Source organism: Eublepharis macularius, chromosome 4, assembly GCF_028583425.1.
Source record: "Eublepharis macularius isolate TG4126 chromosome 4, MPM_Emac_v1.0, whole genome shotgun sequence".
In the NCBI taxonomy this organism is placed as follows: domain Eukaryota; kingdom Metazoa; phylum Chordata; class Lepidosauria; order Squamata; family Eublepharidae; genus Eublepharis; species Eublepharis macularius.
Window position 1 is genome coordinate 27001534 of NC_072793.1, and position 20033 is coordinate 27021566.

Sequence of the window (20033 nt, forward strand, 5' to 3'; positions counted from 1 at the left end):
GAAGAATTAGAAAAGTGTATATTTGCATCATTTGTATCCCACCATTCCTCAAAAGAAGTCATGGAGGCATACATGTGATTATCCTATTTTATCCTACAATAACTCTGTGCTGTAGGTTATGCTAATAACTTGCCCTAACTACCCAATGAACTTCATAACTGAGGCTGGAATTGAACATAAGTCTCCTCACTTCCCACCTCATTAAATCCACCTGTATAATATTTGCCTTTCAAAATGCAGGGATTTTTCTTCCCATTGACTGGGGCTGACAGAGGGTTTAGGGAGAAAACTGACCATTGAGATCTGCAGTGATTTCTTTGTCTGTTCATGCATCGGGGAGAGTGATACGCAGTAAAGAGTGCCACCACATCATTTGAGGATGTTTCCTTTTCCAAGCAACAAAATGCAGTACATTTGCCACAGTTTCGGTAGATAGCCTTGTTAGTCTGCAGTAGAAGAGAAGGTTTTTAGTCCAGTGGCACCTTAGAGAACAACAAGATTTTCAGGATGTAAGCCTGATAGTCAGAGCTCCATTCTTCAGACACAAGTACGAATGAAATCCCTGAGCCTTTATATCCCAGCCAAAGATGGGTTGAGTATTATAAGAGAGGGCATCAAGATGTAAACAGACAGCCCCCTAACCTTAAACAGCTTCTCACTCATAATAATGTACATGCCAACACTGACACGGACTGTGTCAGATACACCCCAGCATATCTCTGCACAATGTTCTGAACCTCTGAGAATGTGTAAAGGGGACGTAGTTGCTGCTTGGCTATTCGCTGCTTACCTTGCAGGTGTTTTGCTTTGGATTTCCCAGCCAGCTTGAGAACGTGGCCTTGGAGTGCCAGCTGGAGCTGTATCATCCTCCCTGGGAACTGGAATGAGCTCATTCCCCCCACCTTCTCCCTTCTCTCCTAGATCCTGGACACTTCGCGCCAAAACCCCAACTGTCTCTCTTTCCCAGGGCAGGAACATCCCCCTATAATTGGCATTGCTTGCCCACCTTGCATCACTTCTGCCAATGCTCCTGTCTGGATATCTTGTTACTGGTATATCTCATCAATAAAATATCTTTGACTCATAATCTGAGGTGATGCAATGAAGTGCTTGGGGATTTACCTGCCAAGACCTGACAGACTGTGGGACCACAGCCTGCAATAAACCAAGATGCCAACTCTGTCCCCACATTTACTCCAGCAGCACACTCACTGGACCTAACAACACCAGTTATACCTTCTCACGATTATTCATTTGTTCATCTTTCAATGTTATATATGCTATCGAGCATCAGCAATGACAGATGGGTCAGTCCCTATGCAAAAGAATAAATGGACACATATCTGACATGAGAAATCACAACACCCCAAAAACCAGTGGGAAAACATTTTAATCTCCCATTGTTGACCTCATCCACTTTCAGCTGGGATATAAAAGCTCTAGGATCTCCATTCCTACTCACTTCTGAAGAAGGAAGCTCTGACTCTCAAAAGCTTTCACTCTGAAAATCTCGTTGGTCTTTAAGATGCCACTGGAGTAAAATTCTGCAATTTGCCACAGTGGTGCATATTCATGATTTTAATAATAGGTATCCATGTTAATCATATATATTTAATCACCTTTGTAGAGTTCAGCAGCTGATCAGGAAAAGTACAGGACTGCCTTTAAACCTGATAGTTCATTAGTGTAACTGAAGAAATAGTAGATTATTGCTTTCTTAAATCATGGGAAAGTGCCAAATTTAGCATTATAATTTTGCTTTGGGAAACGAATGTGCATTATCAAGATATATTCCAAGTGTACCTGTTGCTTATCTTTTTCATCACTTGGGGGACCAGCCATTTTATTTGGAGGGCAATAATGTGTTAAAGATAGAAAGATTGATTTCTGTTCCTAACTGTCACCTTCTCTATAAAAAGTGTCATGTAAAGGGCTAATCAGGTTTTCTGCTGCTGGCTTCCAGTCAGAGAAAATTTTAGGCGAGATGTCTCTGTTTGGAGACTTTGCATAGCATTCTGCTGGTCTGCTGAAACCTGGGCCGTTTTCACACTACTAACCTGTTTTCGTAAAGTTGCGAAACGTTGCGCAAAAAACGCAGAAGATAGCATCTTCTTGCGAGAGTTAATTAGCCTCTTTATATATTCATCAAGTTCTTGCCTAATAAAAAGAGTTATGTTTTATTTTAAATAAAAAGCATTCGTTCAAACAAGTTCTCTGCTTGTTCTGCTGGCTAAAGATCAGGTGCCAAGACCCCTCATATTTCATTGTGCTATAAAAGATAAGTCTCTCTCAGAGAGTTTTTCTTACATAGATCCCATAGGGATTCTACAGCTGTTCAAGCTGTTGAGGAAAATTCGTACAGGTCTGAATGGTGCAGCCCCCTAAATGGGATATGTATTAGATAATTCTTCACAACAGCAGGACCAATTTAAGAGCTGATAGCTGAATTCCATACAACAAATTAGTACCAGTTGAATGTACATTACATGAAACAATCTGGCAAAGTGCTTAGCATCTAGATGTTGATAGATATATGTGTGAGAAGAAAGTATCACACAACCTGTAACATTAATCTAGAAAGTTTTGCACCTAGGTGGAAGTTTGGCTAAACCGAGTGCTAGAGAGAATGCAGAGCACTTTACGCAAAGAAATTTCAGAAGCTGTGGTGACTTACGAGGAAAAACCAAGAGAGCAATGGCTCTTTGATTACCCAGCACAGGTAAGCAATGATCTACAGAATCAAAATATTAATTTTCTTTGCAAAAAGAACAAGTGTCAGATCCGATAAAGAGCAAAAGTAACCAGACGGCATAGAACCAGAGCCACTCAGTATTTTGGCATGTTTAAGCCTAAATGAAGTCTAGTCATGCCCCTCTGGCTGTAACTGCACACCTGAAGCCAAGAGGCAGCACTGAAAAATAGTTCTGCTGTCTCCAAATGCTTCCTGTTGTCATAGAACAATGTGGATGTTGTTACAGATTGCTTTAACATGTACCCAAATCTGGTGGACAACCGAGGTTGGCATTGCCTTTTCAAGACTGGAGGAAGGCTATGAGAATGCAATTAAGGATTACAATAAAAAACAGGTACGCCACAACCCCCTTTAATGGTGCTTCTCTGCAAACACCCTCTGTACAATTGGTCTGTGAAACAATCAGTTCATTCCAGGTCAGTGATCCAAGGTCAGTCACTGAATTCCACCTCCTGATCATGTCATTTCATTTTTGTAAAAATACAAGCCTCTAGCTCTCATGGCTGCAGAGATCAGAAAACTCTTCCATTCTTTGTTTTCATTTGTCTAGATTAATCAGTTAAACACATTAATCACACTCCTCATTGGGAACTTAACCCCAGGAGACAGAATGAAAATCATGACGATCTGTACCATTGATGTTCATGCCAGAGATGTCATTGCCAAAATGATTGCAGTAAAGGTATAGTTTGTATTAAAGTATTTTATAGGGATTTTAAATGATTTAAAGTTGTTTGCAGCAAAGGAATTGTTTGTATTAAAGTATAGGGATTTGAAATTATTTAAAGTTGTTTAAATTATTTTTAATGGTTTTGTCTATTTTTATTGATTTGTATCTATTGATCTATTGATCTATCTATTGTATCTATTGATCTATTGATCTATCTGCCCCAAGATGCAGAGTGGTAAGCTGCAGTACTACAGTCCAAGCTCATGACCTGAGTTCGATCCTGGCAGAAGCCGGGTTCAGGTAGCTGGCCCAAGGTTGACTCAGCCTTCCAGCCCTCCAAGATCAATAAAATGAGTACCCAGTTTCCTTGGGGTAACATGTAGATGATTGGGCAGGGCTGGATCGAGGGGAGGCGGGGGGGTAGCCTGCCCCCGGTGCCGCCAAAGAGGGGGTGCCGGGTGTGGCCGCCAGCTGCCCGGGAGGCTGAGTGCAGGGTTGGGAGACCCTCGCCAGTCCCGCCAATGGGGCGGCTGGCTTGCCATGCATGCAGGACCTCCCAGCCCTGCGCTCAGCCACCAGTGTGGCAAGCCAGCTGCCCCAGTGCACGCCCTTGCCACCGCTGCTGCCAGCTCCACAGTTCACTGGGCACTGGGGCGGCCAGCTTGCCACGCGGGCAGCACAGGGCAGTGGGGCACACAAACTGCGCGGAGGGCCTCCTAGCCCTGTGCTCAGCCGGCCACGTGGCAAGCTGGCCACCCCAGCACCCGGTGAGCTGCGGAGCTGGTGGTGGCAAGGGCATGCGCTGGGGCAACTGGCTTGCCGCATGGGTGGCTGAGCGCAGGGCTGGGAGGTCCTGTGCACGTGACAAGCCAGCCGGCCACTCCAGCACACGCCTGCGCCACCACCAGTTCCACGGCTCACCGGGCGCTAGGGCGGCCGGCTTGCCGCGCAGGTGGGCATGCCTCCTGCCCTGTGTGATGATGTCACAAAAGTGGCATCATCACGCAGTGCCAGGAGTGCGCGCGCTGCACGGAGCACCCAGACAAGGTTTGCACCGGGCGCCTAGATCCGGCATTGTGACTGGGGAAGGCAATGGCAAACCACCCCATAACAAAAATATGCCAAGAAAACATCGTAATGTGACGTCCCCCCATGGGTCAGTAATGACTCGGTGCTTGCACAGGGGACTACCTTTACTTTACCTATCTATTGATTAATATATTAGCCACCTTGAATATGGAAAAGGCAGGGTACACATCCCTTAAATAAATGGCTGACTAATAAATGAAATATATACACTGAAATTATATAAAAGGACTTCTGCTTTATGGAATCTTGTAAGCACCCATTTTCTTACAAAAATCTCAAGGTGATTCCAAATTCCCAGGCGAAATGTTCATTTATTTGTGTTTCAAGTATCTTTATACTATGAGAGCTCTAGAGAAGGAAAACTAAGGATTAAGCCTTTCCAAAAAAACGAAATGTAAACATACACACCAATTCTATCAAGAGCTGAAGAAGACAGTGGCTGGTATACTATGTATGACCTGGGGGAGCAAACAGCCTGAAGTAGCTGTTTGATCTACACTGAAGCATGGAAAATTAAACTGAAGCATTTTTAAAGGCACAGAGGGTAACATTACCCCAGTGTAATAGGGGCTCTCTATATCTACTAAGCTTACAAGGAGGGTGGAAAGGGGGAAAGGAACAGCCAATGTGAATTGATACTGCAGTGTGCTCTGTGTTTGGGTGGCAGGTGGAAAGCTCCCAGGCTTTTACTTGGCAGTCCCAACTTAGACATCGGTGGGATGAAGAAAAGAGGCACTGCTATGCCAACATCTGTGATGCTCAGCTCCAGTATTCTTATGAGTATCTTGGTAACACTCCACGGCTAGTAATCACACCACTCACTGACAGGTATGAGCTGCATGCCTTTGTTAACTTGCACTTTGGTCCCATATTTGTAGCAAACTAAAGTGCAGATGAAGTGCATTCTCTTAGGGTAGCTTACGATGTGCCGAATTTCTGTGTGTTGCAGATGCTATATCACTCTGACACAGTCCCTCCACTTGATCATGGGAGGAGCCCCTGCAGGCCCTGCTGGCACAGGAAAGACTGAGACCACCAAAGACCTGGGCAGGGCAGTTGGGATCATGGTGTACGTTTTCAATTGCTCTGAGCAAATGGACTACAAGGTAGAGATTCAGCCAGTGAAAGTAATTCTGGGTCTGATCTGAGCCCCTGGTTCTGCCAATGGAGTACCTTTCCATACTCAATGCCTATGTGAGGGGCATGTCAGGAAGAAAAGAGAGAACAGTGAAACAGTGCCAACCTCCAGGTGGGACTCGGCGTGCTCCTACAATATCTCTGGACTGCAGAGAGCAGTCCCTGGGAGGAAATGGCACCTTCAAAGGGTGAACTCTATGGCATCACATTCCTGCTGAGCTCCTTCCCATCAACAAACTCTGCACTCCCCAGGCACCAGCAGGGTTGGCAGCCAGGAGCTGGCAACTGGATGAGTCTAGGGGCCAGGGACATGGAAGGTGTTATCAGGCAATGACATCATGCCTGATGTCATGCCTCTCTAGGAATTGCCGGAAACTCTATGGTAAAACTGGTAATTCCTAGAGTGGATTGCCATTCCAGGTGCCCTCAGACGTGACATCACATGGTCACCTGCCAGCATTTTTTAAAACTTTGTTTTATCCCCTACCAGCTGCAGGAGCAGCAGCAGGAAATGAGAGTTCCAGGAATTTCCCAAGCCAGAGTGAAACTCCTAATGCTTCTTAAACTTTGTGAAGGCTTATCCATGACACTGGCAGTCTGCCTCCGTGGAAATGGGCCTCTTTGCCAGGCCACACAAGTCCTTGGCTGTATGGCTAAGGCTGGGCTAGACTTAGCTGTCCTTTAAAAAAAATCATAGGTATTAAACAGGATTAGATAACCTTTTGACAGACTTCAAGTGAAAAGTTTCCTTGTGCCAGTGAGAGACTGCATGCCACATTTGAAAACCTTGTTGTGCGGAGAAAGAAGCAAAATACCATTTTTGAACCTGTTTCTCCCAATTTCTCTTAATCTTTTGAACCTTAATCTTTTGAACCTGTTTCTCCCAATTTCTCTTAATCTGAATCTTCATTAAAAGGTAACACTGTGCTTAAAAACAGAGTCATGTGGCTATTGTTTTAACAGTATCATAAGAGATGAGCTGAAATTTACTAAAGCTCCTTGTCAAAAACAGAGAAACTTTTTATTTAAAGTGGAAATTAAAAAACAGAGAAACGTTTTATTTAAAGTGGAAATTAAAGGCATGCCTGACTGCTGAAGATTAACCATTCGTGGGTTCTTTGTGTACAGGGAGGTGTGAATTCTCTTCCCCTATCCTGCAAGGAGAGAAAATTAATACAAATTTGTGAAAAATACCCAGATAACACAACAGGCGTATTCTGTTGTGTCTAACCAGACCCTTACTGTTGTTCTACATTCCTAACTACCTTTGTTCTCATAGTAGAGCCTCTATGACTAGCTGTGTGAACCATTGCACAGACAGCACCAGGAGTTGAGCATCCTCTGGTCATTTCTATTCTCCCTTAGCAGTGGAGAAGAAAATTCTTCATCTTCTGTTCCAGCTTTTCTAGCTGCTAGAAAATAACTCATTTAAGAGACAGTTCTCTGTAGCATGCTGAAGTATGCTGTGTTCATGATTGCCTTGATGAAATCGTGGCCTGTCATGCTGTTCTATAAAATTAGAGCATTTTTTGTTACCAGGAACTTTCTATATCTCCCTGGTATTCTCCAGGATCATGTAGTAGGTAATGTGAAAACCCTGAGACAACTGCTGGCATTCAGAGCAGACAATATAGACCTTGATAGACCAAAAGACTAAGTCAGTATAAAGCAGTTTTATGTTTTTAATATTTAATTTATTTAAAATATTTATGAGTCACCTTTCCACTTTACAGCATCAAGGCAGCTTACAATGTAAAAACAATGATAATAAACATTTTTAAAAGAAAAAAGAGTCTGCCTCTGATAGTAGAATGGCAGTAGCCCCTCCTCCTGGGATGAGAAGAAGATACTGGCTGCCTCCACCTCTGATACTTAGAGAGGAATTATGCTGGGGAAAGCCAGAGGTGGTCTTCCTTCTTCCCTTTTTCCCAAGCAGCACTTGCTTTTATCTTATAGAAAGTACTGCCTAGACTAGAAAGAGAGTTTGAGACATTTAAACATACCAGAAGTTTTAACACTTTTATTAAAAAATTGCTATCAAAAATGACTCTAAGCATTACCTTTCCCTTTTCTTCCGTAGTCCTGTGGAAATATCTACAAAGGATTGGCCCAGACAGGGGCATGGGGATGTTTTGATGAATTTAATCGCATTTCAGTAGAAGTCTTGTCAGTAATTGCTGTACAGGTAAAGAATCTCCATAATTGCCGAGCTACTGTGCATGAATAAAAGGGGGGGGGGGAATCACAATGCTTCCATTTCTGTTATTCCTTCTGTGTCAGGATTAATGCAGTCCTCTTGAGATTAATGGTCTCAACTAGACATGGGCACGAACCAAAAAAATTTAACGACTCTGCAGTTCATGGTTCAATGCCGACGACGATCCCGAGGTCGTGAACTGCAACAATCATTTTCCATTGCTGAACCGGTTCACAGTTCATGGGGCGCAGAACAGCCCCTGAGGCACTTAGAGAGCCCATATTCCCAGGGAGTGTTTTGCAGGCTCTCCTACAGCCATCACTCAAGTTTCGACAAGATTGCAAAAGGGATCTTGGAGTTATACCCTCTCCAATCCAAGGCCCTCAGGAAACTCTTCAGTCTCTCTCCCCAAAGGCTAACAAGTGGCAAGCAAGAGCTCCGTCCCACTCCACTGCTCGCTGAAAGTGAAACCCAGCCTGGGAGCCTACAGCTATTTATAAGCACAGGTCCCATTGAGCAACTCAGGAGGTCTGTGTTTGGCCGTCAGAGCTGCCTATCAGGGTTTGCAGGGATGAGATTGGAGCGCCCATGGCTACAGAACACCCCCTTCCCCCTCCCTCCCCTGGGTGTCTTCTCCCAACTTGTAACCTCTTTGCAGCTCCGTGGTTGGAAGGAAGACCTGCCAATCAAGGTAAACTGGGCTTCCATTCGGGTTTCCAGGGCGACAGAAGGAGCGCAGACAGAGTTCAGGCATTCCCCCGGCTACGTTTCCAGGGGAATTGATTGCTGGTGCCTGACTGTCTGGCTTCCCGAACCGTGGCCAAATGCACCGAACCAAGCTTCTTCCAAACACAGGTTCATTGGACAAGGACAATCACGAACTGCCAGATCACGATCGCGCGGTCGCCAATTTCATGGGTTTTTGAAGTTTGTAATGTAGTTCGTGCCCATCTCTAGTCTCAACTTTGAAGGAAGGGTGAAACTGTCACCCTTGTGATGATGCCAGGATCTCTTCCATTCTGAGCTTGTTGTTTGCCCTGTTAAAGAACATAATGCCATAGGTAGAACAGGGAGAGTCCATTTAGTATCTATTCTTTGAGCTTCTATGGCCTATCTAAGCTGCTGTGCACCAACAAAGTATAATGATTCTAGTAAGGACAAGAGTGGCCCTGTTTTCTGTAAGCAAACATTATAGACAAGAAAATAGTGTTTCCATAGGATCCGCAATGCCCCAAACGCACCTTTTTGTTGCTTTCATTGCCTAATCATTTCATAAACCACTTACTAAAGCCCATCTATGCTGATTACATGATTTCCAACCAACCAGGGATTGCATTGTCAGTGTGGGTGTCACAACAGCACAGTGATGCTACATAATCAATTAGACTTAGCTATAAGATGATGTCATTAAGCCAGTTCAGAGGAAGGCAAGAAGCCCTTGCCCTCACTCTGCATTGGCTTTGTGTCAGCACCATACAGGCAACCAGATTTTGCTGTGTCGACATTACAAAGCCAATTCAGAGTAAAGGAAATCTTCCTTCTAAATGGCAAATATTTTTATTCTTTTCATAGCTCATTGGCAAAGCCCACAGAAAAGCTTGTAGCTTATTGCAAAGTTTTTGCAAACATTCATTGTTTTAACCTCTGCTTTTATTGAATGCATGACCAAGCCAGCAAGTTGCATTCTGAGAATTCTTTGTTCAACATGCACACTGTTAGAAGTTCTTCCACAATGGTATGTGTTTCTTCTCTGAAAATAGAGATAGACAAAATCTGATTTGAGACTTCCATCCATGGTGGGCAGATCCCTGGCACTCCAGGTTAGGACTACTTTAAGATATGCTGGGAGTTGGATGTTTAAATTCCTGGGTCACATTCTACCTTATAACTTATCTCTATGCAACTGATGAAATAAAAATATTCTTTGTATGTTAACATTTAAATACTCCGGATTTTATTATGTTGCAAACCTCACGTTGACTTTTTGTTCATGGTTTAGGTTAAATGTGTTCAAGATGCAATTCGAGCCAAAAAGAAAACATTCAACTTCCTTGGGGACGTAATCTCTCTTATACCAACTGTTGGAATGTTTATTACTATGAATCCTGGATATGCAGGTCGTACGGAGCTGCCTGAAAACCTTAAAGCCTTATTCAGGTATACAGGAATTATTCTGGAGAAATAAAATGATATCAGGTGATCAAAACAATATGAGCTTCCTTGTCCAGAAAAGGTTTTGGGTTTGCTTGTTTTGTTCAGAAAGAAGACCAGTAATAGAAGATAGTAGCAAGTAAATGAAATCGTGAATAGTTTTAGAAAGGTTGGTGAAGAAAGGAGTATTAAGAATCATGGAGGAAATCATCCCCCCTCCCCAGGGCATTTGGGGGGGAAAGCAAAGTGTTTGTATGGAGGCAGACCAATTTTAAAAAAGAGAGCTTGGCCGTTGTCACACGGGCATCTCTTCCGTTAAATTTACAGCATATAGCGTCCTACCTGTTATCGGCACAGTAACGTTTCTTTGGGTCACCTAACGGCTCTTCGTGCCACCAGCTGTCCACACCGAAGCACTCTGTTCTGTTCTCTCTAACTGCGCAGAAGCAGCTCCTCCCCATTTTTTAAAATTATTCTGGCGTTTAATTCCGCTATAACGGAATAACAGCATATAAACATTCCGTTAGAACAAAACATTACAACCTTTTTGTTTTTCCAACTTTGAAATTATATAAATAGCCCTTTGCCCGCAGAAAACTCCCTGTTTGACGTGATCCCCATCGCTGAAGACTCTGCCATGGCGATTGAGTCATTTTTACTTCAGCAGAAAGTTTGCATTGTGTTATGTCTTTATGGCGTTATAACGACATAATAAAATTAAAAAAGGGGAGTCGCAGGAAGAAATAGATTCTGGGATTGAAGGGAGGGCATAGGACATTGCGAGGCGAAATACATCGATGTGAGGCATTCACACTGAGGCACAAAATAGCGTGACTATCAAGCACAAAGCAGAAGAGAGAAAATCGCTACAGTGTTGGAATAAGGTGGGTGTTTGCCGGGAAATAGCACCATTTTAGCGCTAAATAAAAGCCCGTGTGACGACGGCCCTGGAGTGCTTAGTGTTAAATGATAACATAAATCTAGCGGCTATTTCAGAAGGCTGGTTCGATAGAAAAAATCAGTGGGGTATTGTTATCCAAGGATATAAACAATATAGGAAAGACTATTTGGGGTGGGAACGGTTCTGTATCAGAGAAGGCATCGATCCCAATAAACTAGAATTAAGATTTCTTCATTCTAAAGGTTCCCCCAAAAGAATTGCTATGGGCAGAATACTAGGCCTATTTAATTTTGGAAACTAGGGTTGTCAGGTCCCCCTAATGTTCCAGTGGGATGCAGGGGAACCCAGTGCTTACCTTACCAGTGCCCCTGTAATGTCTTTCGCACCCCCCACACCTGCGCAATGATGTCCCTTCTGGGAAGTGACATCATCATGCAGGTGCGGGAGCATGCACGTACTTTGCCACTGGCCGTTTTCGGCCTCAAGTGGGCCAAAATGGGCCTGTTTCAGGCCAAAATCAGCCAGCAGTGAAGCACAGGAGCACTCTCAGGGCAGCATGATGAAATCACTCCTGGGATTGACGTTGTCACGCTGCCCCGGGAGTGCAGCCTGGAGGCCCGTTCCCACATCTTTTCCTCCCATCTGCCTGGTGAGTGGGGAGGGGGGGTGGAAGAGGGCAAAAGAGGGAGATCCCCTGCCCCCACTGGGGGAATGGGATCCCTATTATTATTATTATCATCTACCTGACCAAAACTTGGAGGTTGATAATGGAACAGGATCATGATTCTGGGCAAGGGATTCCAGGTCCTCTGAAGCCCAAACTGGGCGATGGAGGGGGGGGGCACATGCATGTACCTCATGTGTGTGCACAGTGCACATGCACTCCAGAACATTTCCTGGTCTCACCGGGAGTGACATCATTCCTGGTGCAACAAGACAGTGCTCCAGAGCATGCAGGAGTGCACTGCTTGGCTTGCAAGCCCATTCCTCATGCCTTTCCCCCCTCTGGCCAGGTAAGAGGTGGCAGGGGGTGGAGGCTGGGAGTAAGGTATCCCCCATCCACAGCAAGGGACTGGTAACCCTATTCTGGGCCTGTAGGTCTCAAGGAAGCCTGAGAGTAAATTTTCCAATAGGTCTGGGTTCCAATTTCCTTGCCGACTTCCCAAGATCCTTCCCAGCTCTAGGATAAAACTAAGGGGAAATGGGGGAGAAAGGAAGGCCGATCATCATTGAGGATGCTAGGCCACGAGAGAAGTGATATAAGGCCCCTGCTGAAGCATGGCGGCATTCTTCTCCCAGGAGCTGCAAGGCAGAGAAGAAGCTATCAGCAAGAGAAGATCCCTCACCCAAAGAGGGAGCGTTGGACCCAGAAAGGGCCAAGTGTTGTAGGGACCAGTCAGGTAGCTGCATTAAGAGGTTTTTTGTTTTCTTGCCGGCTCTTTTATGTATTAATTTGGCCCTGCTTGTTGAAAAGTAACCCCTGTTAAAAGTGTTCTCCCCCCTCCCCTGGTCCACTTGTTTGGTGCTCATCTTGTTAAATAAAGCACTTTGATTTACTCCGCCTGAATTCTCACATCTCAAGCTCAACTGGTTATCTGGCAATGCCCTCACCAGTAGAGTGGTGCTGCTTGGAAGGGTGAAGGAAGGGTGGTAGGGTTGCCAAGTAACCATACCCTCCCAGTGGGTGGGACCAGGTACTCCCCAGTGAGATGCTCCCAGGCCCAATGCAATGATGTCACTTGCGGAAATGACATCGTCACGCCTGCTGTGTGCTTGGTCGGGTTGCCTGCTAGTGGCGGGCAATCACTAGGTAGCTTGAAACCTTCCACCAGTCATCAGCAATCAGCAGGCAATGGGGCAAACTACTGGGAGTTTGTCCGTCACCAGTAGGCACCTGGAAACCCTAAAGGGAGGTACTCTGGGCCATCCCTAGTTGAACTCCCAAACCAGAGTGGTGGCAGCCAGGCTGAAGGGGGCAGGAGGGAAAGGGTTGTGTTTGTGGAACTAGAGGGCTCCTGGGCGGGAATGCCTTTATTGGACAGGCCCCCAGAAGCCCCCCGATCTGTGACACAGCCCTGTTTGTAAGAGTTCCAGGAGCAGCTGATTGGCCACTGTGCGAGAGAATATGATGCAGTTCTCTGTTTTTAATTACTCTGCTACATAGTATAAAGAACAAAGCATTGGCCTACTTTCACAGGCTAAGAAATTGAGTTTGGAGTGCCAGCTTAAGAACTGTCAGGCAGTTTATGTAGCATGTAGAAACAAGATGTGGCCAAGTGCAAATGGGACTTGAATTTGTTTTGAGGCTTTAGATCAAAGCCGTTAAAATTAATTAAAACTGGCAATTGGAGTGAACATTAATTGCAACATAAACTAAAGGCTGGCTGCTTGTCTTCATCATAATGCAAGCGATGTAACTTTCCTTTTGTTTAGGCCTTGCGCAATGGTAGTTCCTGATTTCGAACTTATCTGTGAAATCATGCTTGTGGCTGAAGGTTTCATTGATGCCAGGCTCCTAGCCAGGAAGTTTATTACTCTGTATACACTGTGTAAAGAGCTGCTTTCAAAGCAGGTAATTTTACATTGTTCCACAGGCCTGCCTACTAAGAACATTTTAGAACTATCAAGAGTTTCGTCGGCGCAGAGTTTTGATACCCATTTCAGAAATACAGCCATGCTGTGTTCTCACTCCTAGCCTGCCTGCTAATATAGAAACTCAGCAGGACTGTACAGATGTAAAGTACTAGAATAAAAAGCCTGTGATGACTGCTTCTGCCTCTTATCTTTCACTTCACTATGTTAAGGGGGTCCACAGCCTTATGGCTTGTTAAAGTCCACTAGAGTGCTATTAATGGCTTTTCTAAGAGTGTTTTCATGCTAACACAAACAGAAACATTTCTCTTGATTTTGGAAAAAGGTGTGCAGATTATTTTTTACTTTAATATCCTTTTACTCATATGCAAGGCTAAGACGATTCCACCTCTCTGACAGGATCATTACGACTGGGGGTTAAGGGCTATTAAGTCTGTGCTGGTGGTGGCTGGTTCACTGAAGAGGGGAGACCCCGGCCGAGCTGAAGACCAGGTCCTCATGAGAGCTTTGCGAGACTTCAACATTCCCAAGATCGTGACAGATGATTTACCGGTGTTCATGGGACTCATTGGGGACCTTTTCCCGGCACTAGATGTACCTAGGAAGCGTGACCTAAACTTTGAAAAGGTGAAACTGGGGTCGGGAATAAAATGCTCACTCTTAAACTGTGCTTCTGGAGCTCTGGATTTCAGGCCTCTGTTTTGTCTGCAACCTGAGTGGAGGGAAATTTGGTTTCATGGGAACCCTCTGGACAAAGAGCCTTGATGAGAAAGGTTTTCAGGCTCTTTGGGGAGAGAGGGCTTCAAGGGACCTCTGTCCAAGTAGTAATATTTTACACTACGGCAAAGCATGGCTTCAGCAGTGCCTTGCCAGCCATGAGACTGGGAGACAACTCTTCTAATCAGAATACTGCCCCCTTGTGGCATATTTAGGAATGGGATTTAACACATTTTTTTGTCCTCTCAGATTATCAAGCAGTCCATTGTTGAACTCAAGCTACAGCCTGAGGAGAGTTTTGTTCTGAAGGTGGTACAGCTCGAGGAGTTACTGCAAGTCCGCCACTCAGTGTTTGTGATTGGAAATGCAGGCAGTGGCAAATCCCAGGTGGGAGCTTGGCACTGACAGTACCTCAGAGGTGCCTTAGTTAAAAATACTAATTAAGGGCTTACAACGTACCTTTTTTTTTAACGAGATGTGTTTTCACAGAATTTGGGAGCCCCAACACGAAGTCTCGAGAAACGTCCTACGATTAGAAAATATTGACACATAATCATCTGCAAACTTCACAGCTTCCACTTTCTACTTCAGTTCACTAAGCACCTGAAATCGTGTTCTTAGGGGGTCAAGAACAGTCTAAGGAGCACAATGGGGCCTTCAGTGGGAGGGGAAACGATCAGAAACTGCCACCCTTCCTCCAGAGACTTAATGTTCTGCTGGATACAGTACATTCCATTATGTACTGGATCCCTGAACCCACCTCTAGCTGGAGGAGCCTCAATTAGGGTTACACCAGGTAGTTGTCTTATCTCCAGTTAGACATGCTGCCGATTCAAGCAATCTCTTGAGTTGAGAGAGCTGGAAGCAATACTTCCTCTGCCCAGCCCAAGCATTACTCTCCTTAATCCTTCATTACTTCTGCCCCGCTTTCCATAAGCTATCCATCATCACCACAGACCAACATATATCCCATTCCTAATGACCACAGTTGTCAGGCATAGCTTTTTATAATTTAGTGTAGATTGGCAGGTTGAATAACTTTAGAAATTGTATGAGAGGGGTGGGAATTCATCTCTCTGACATATCCTATGACGGGTCTGGCGGCTTTTTGTTGAACACGCTAAAAGGAATATTGATTTGGCCTTGACCATACTCTGGTCATCTTGGAAGCAACTTTTCTACCTTAAGTGGAGGAGGATATCCTGCCATCAGCTAGTGACTTGTACCCAAGGTGATTAAAAGATTCAACATCATGTCATGCTAAAAGTCAAAATAAATGCTAGGGGATGGGGCATGTCAGATCTGTCCTTCATGTTACATACTTTCGTTAAACAGTCCAACGCCAGTTTTGTGACTTACGGGATATTGGGCCAGAAGGACGCTTTGCTGATTGGGTTCTTCTATTCTCTGGGGCAGCAGAAACATTAAGAGAAAACTACACCATCTCAGTCATTGTTTTTATCTTGCCAGGTGCTGAAATCTCTAAATAAAACATACAAACTTATGAAAAGAAAGCCTGTAGCTGTTGACCTTGATCCAAAAGCTGTGACCTGTGATGAGCTCTTTGGCATCATTAATCCCGCAACTAGAGAATGGAAAGATGGTAGGAAAAAATGCAATAACTTTTCTCAGGGAGCATGCTCGAAATGCATTTAAAGTTAAAGTGGTTCAGTCCTCTCCCCGCCATGTAAAATGGCTCAGACTAGAATCAGGGCTCTGTGTGGATGCTATCACTCTTTTAAAAATGCTGTGAAGCTGTAGCTCGGGCATGAAAAGCAGTTAAGTTGGTGCTTGGATTAATATTGAATATTGAATTTTAAGAAGTGCAGACTCGGCTCAGTTTCCTAAGCAGAGGCAGCAGGAAAAAGATGGCAACCTGGCCAGCAAGTCAGCATGACCCTGCTGCCATGCCCCCATTATCGTCCCGCTGTTGCCTCCTTTTGCAGAAGAGAGACGGCGGCCTGGCCGGTGAGGCCGCGCAGACTGCCTTCTTTTTCCTGCTTTTTCCTTGTTTCCTGCTCAATTAAGCTTTGACACTTCCTTCAGAAAAGTTCTGATCTTCCCAAGGGTAAAATGCCTCCATTCTAGTTCAAGCAAGTGTGCTGTAAGACCCAGATCCATCTAGATCGATCTCAGCTGGGTCTCCCTCTACACTCAGCTTCAATCCTGGCTGAGCCATTCGCAGGAATGTCTATCTTACCAGAGTATCTCCTTGTTTCAGTTCTGAATATCTTTTTAAAAAAAACAACAGAGCTGTATCCACACCCTTTTGGATACTGTGTTATCACTGTGCTAAAGCATTCTGTTGCCACTGGATTAGCATGGCTACACAGGGATATCCAGTTGCAAATTATTTCTGTTGTGCCACAGTAGTACAGCTTCCAGTGAAGTGTGGATGCAGCCCTCATCTGCTTCTAGCCTCGCTCCCCTCTACCCCAAATGTAGCAAAACTAAGTTAATGTGTTAACCATGAAAATCCAGAGGAACTCTCTGTGTTGGACAGGTTTGTTTTCAACAATTATGCGTGATCTGGCTAATATAACACATCGCGGACCCAAATGGATTGTTCTGGATGGAGATATAGACCCCATGTGGATTGAGTCTTTAAATACCGTGATGGATGACAACAAGGTCAGCCTAGAAAACTATAAAATCTGCCTTCATTACTGTTGGCCACTTCTGGAAAATAAAGAAGATGTATTGCTTCTGTGTGCCTCCATGCTAGGTCCTCACCTTAGCGAGCAACGAGCGAATCCCATTAAATCCCACCATGAGGCTTGTGTTTGAGATCAGTCACCTAAGGACAGCAACACCTGCCACCGTGTCCAGAGCAGGAATCCTGTACATTAACCCTGCCGACCTGGGCTGGAATCCGTAAGTTCCGGTTCCTTTCAACTGCTTTGTCAAGAAAAAATGTAATTTCCTTCGTGGCGTAAAGAAGGTACGCTCTTCCTTGTTCTCCTGCTACACACAGATGTACATTTAGATTTTGTCAGGGCTTTTTTTCAGCAGGAACGCGGTGGAACGGAGTTCCAGAACCTCTTGAAAATGGTCACATGGCTGATGGCCCCGCCCCCTGATCTCCAGGCAGAGGGGAGTTGAGATTGCCCTCCGCACCACCGAGCGGCACGGAGGTCAATCTCAACTCCCCTCTGTCTGGAGATCAGGGGGCGGGGCCACCAGCCATGTGACTATTTTCTCCGAGGGCAACCCACTGAGTTCCACCACCTCTTTTCCCAGAAAAAAAGCCCTGGATTTTGTCAAGTCCGTGGAGTGTGTGACTGTTTAGTGAAATGGAGAGAACAAACTGTTCTAGCAGCCAATTACTGTAATCTTCATAAATGTGACATGAGGTATAATGTGGAAAGCCAGGAATTTGAGTCTTAAATTTGTTTACCAAATATTATGAATCATTGCAAAGCAGCTTCCCTGTGCAAAGAGCTTTGCCATCCTTATTAGCTACTATTTTATAAGCTCATTTTATAAATAGGGATGACTAGTCCAAGACCCCCCAGTTAGCTCATGACTGCGGGCACAAATCTAAATCTACCCCTCTTGCCACTGGACCGTATCAGCTCTTGTCAATTCACCGTAACTTACTTTTCATTTCAGATATTATAGGCTGAGTCTTATAACTCCCCTCTGCTAAGTGAACAGAGCAGGGCTCCTTTCACCCAAGCAAGGCCCCTCACTGCAAAAGGGAGTCATGGGGTTAAACCACTTATCACTATGTCGAATAGCCAAGGGCTAGCCCCCATGTAGACAGACAAATCCACACAACTGAGCCAACCATTTAGAGATCTGAAAGCCCAAGGGAACCTTCTACTTTACAGGATAATCTTACTTGGAAAAAATGTAATTTGAACACTAAAAATTCCTCTCTGAATTTCATTTAGCATTTTAAGTTGTTTTACAACTCAAAATGGGATTCAAAGCTACAGTAGCAGTGGCCACAAGGTGACGGATAGAGTTCCAGGTGCCCGCTGGTGGCGGGCAAACTCCCAGAGATTTGCCCCCTTGTCTGCCAATCGATCGATCGGCGGGAAGTGGCAAGCTCCCAGAGGTTGCCCAGCACTGGCAGGCACCTCAGGAGCGCGCACCATGCACACTCTCCAAACCACCATGGCAATGTCACTTCCAGAAGTGATGTCGTCACGGCACTAGCAGGAACATTCCCACGCTTCATTTGCAGCCAATTTGGGCCCCAAACAGGCTGAATTGGCCCCATGCAGAGTGTGGCAGCGCTTACATGGCCAGCGTGGTAACATCACTTCCGGAAGTGATGTCATCATGCCAGCTCCGAGGCAAAAGAGAACCTTGTGCAGCGCACAGCGCTCGGGGCAATAGAGACAGGGAGGTGAGAGGTACCTGGCAACCCTAGTGACAGAGGCAACAAGGGGAAAAGGCAAGCTGGATGTAATGGGGGGTAGCAAACAGGGGACAAAAGCTACAAGAGACAGAAAGGCAAACTAAGGCCATAATTACAAGAGCACGGAGGCAAGCTGGAGCAGCCCATGAGCAATAAAATCAATGCAGTGTCTTCTTTTAAAAAACAACAACAATGGGTTGAAGAATAAGACAGGAATTTCCCCATCTGTGCTGGTCCCCTCTTGTCTTGGTCTGCACAGAAAGGGATGCTGCTGCTTTATTATAGCCCAAATAAGATCTCAACAGTGTGACTTACAGTACAGTCCTAAGCAGAATTGCCCTCTTCTAAGTCCATGGGGTTAGAAGGGTAGTACACAGAGTCACACCCTGTGATACACAATAAGGACTAGAAGCTTAAGATCCTAGCATGTGAGGTACAGTGCTCCATTATCTGGCTACACTGGTCAAGTGCTGTATAACAGCTGTTAGAGCTGTTTGTCTCTAACAGCTAAATTAGGAAACGGTTCTCCTGTATGTTTAGTGGCAATGGTCTAAAAATAACATAGGATAAATGGGACAGAAGGGAGGAGATAAGAGGAACTGTACCTGAAGCGAGGTGCATATGTTTCATGCATGAAAATGCACAGCATGTTGAATAAATAATAAATAATTTTATATCATTATAATGCAGAATAGTAAGCAGCTGGATTGAACGTCGGGAAGTACAATCGGAAAAAGCCAATTTGATGATCCTGTTTGACAAGTACTTGCCAACATGTTTGGACAAGTTGAAGTTTGGGTTCAAAAAGATAACCCCTGTTCCAGAAGTTACTGTGGTGCAAACAATCTTGTATCTACTAGAATGCCTCCTGACCCCAACCAATACACCACCAGATTCTTCCAAAGAGCTGTATGAGCTCTATTTTGTTTTTGCTTGCTACTGGGCATTTGGAGGAGCAATGTTTCAAGACCAGGTACCTTTAACAATTTAAATGTTCACTTTCTGCTTCATACAGCTAGATTTGAGGCATTTTCATGCATGGTGTCAAAGTTCCTACCAGCTGAGCATTACTTATGTAAATGCCAATTTCAACAGGTGTTCAAATGTTATCTCAGTGATATGGCTGATGACCAAAAATCACTTCCTTATCATCAGGAGTCCACAAAGCTGAGTGACTTTTCAGTCTGCTTCCCATATAGTTTGTTGGATTGCATGCTAAGGACTTGTGCCACCTTCACACGTCTCTAGAGTGCAATGGCACTACCATGTGATTTAGTGACATGAAAGAAGGTGTTTACTACATAAAGTGTTTTTCTTGGCAACCATGTCTTTAAGGCAATGTTTGATTCTGCCTGATATTACTTGGACGAACACTCTGTCTTTCTTAGTTTTTGAATTGTTTGGCTTTGATGGGACTTGTTTCAGTGTTTTCCTCTCTGGCCAACTAATATTTTTTAT

General features: G+C 44.7%; 1 protein-coding gene across 1 annotated transcript in view; it reads left to right on the forward strand.

Moving 5' to 3' along the window:
- The window catches only part of DNAH17 (dynein axonemal heavy chain 17), a 139204-nt gene that overhangs the window by 52572 nt on the left and 66599 nt on the right, over positions 1 to 20033 (forward strand). Inside the window, exons 31-44 of the mRNA XM_054975987.1 lie at positions 2594 to 2719; positions 2979 to 3086; positions 3303 to 3434; positions 5179 to 5339; positions 5461 to 5617; positions 7729 to 7833; positions 9845 to 10002; positions 13331 to 13469; positions 13889 to 14116; positions 14456 to 14593; positions 15677 to 15809; positions 16710 to 16837; positions 16932 to 17080; positions 19266 to 19548. Of these exons, the coding sequence (XP_054831962.1) occupies positions 2594 to 2719; positions 2979 to 3086; positions 3303 to 3434; positions 5179 to 5339; positions 5461 to 5617; positions 7729 to 7833; positions 9845 to 10002; positions 13331 to 13469; positions 13889 to 14116; positions 14456 to 14593; positions 15677 to 15809; positions 16710 to 16837; positions 16932 to 17080; positions 19266 to 19548 (2145 nt within the window). The remainder of the gene's footprint in view (positions 1 to 2593; positions 2720 to 2978; positions 3087 to 3302; positions 3435 to 5178; positions 5340 to 5460; positions 5618 to 7728; positions 7834 to 9844; positions 10003 to 13330; positions 13470 to 13888; positions 14117 to 14455; positions 14594 to 15676; positions 15810 to 16709; positions 16838 to 16931; positions 17081 to 19265; positions 19549 to 20033) is intronic.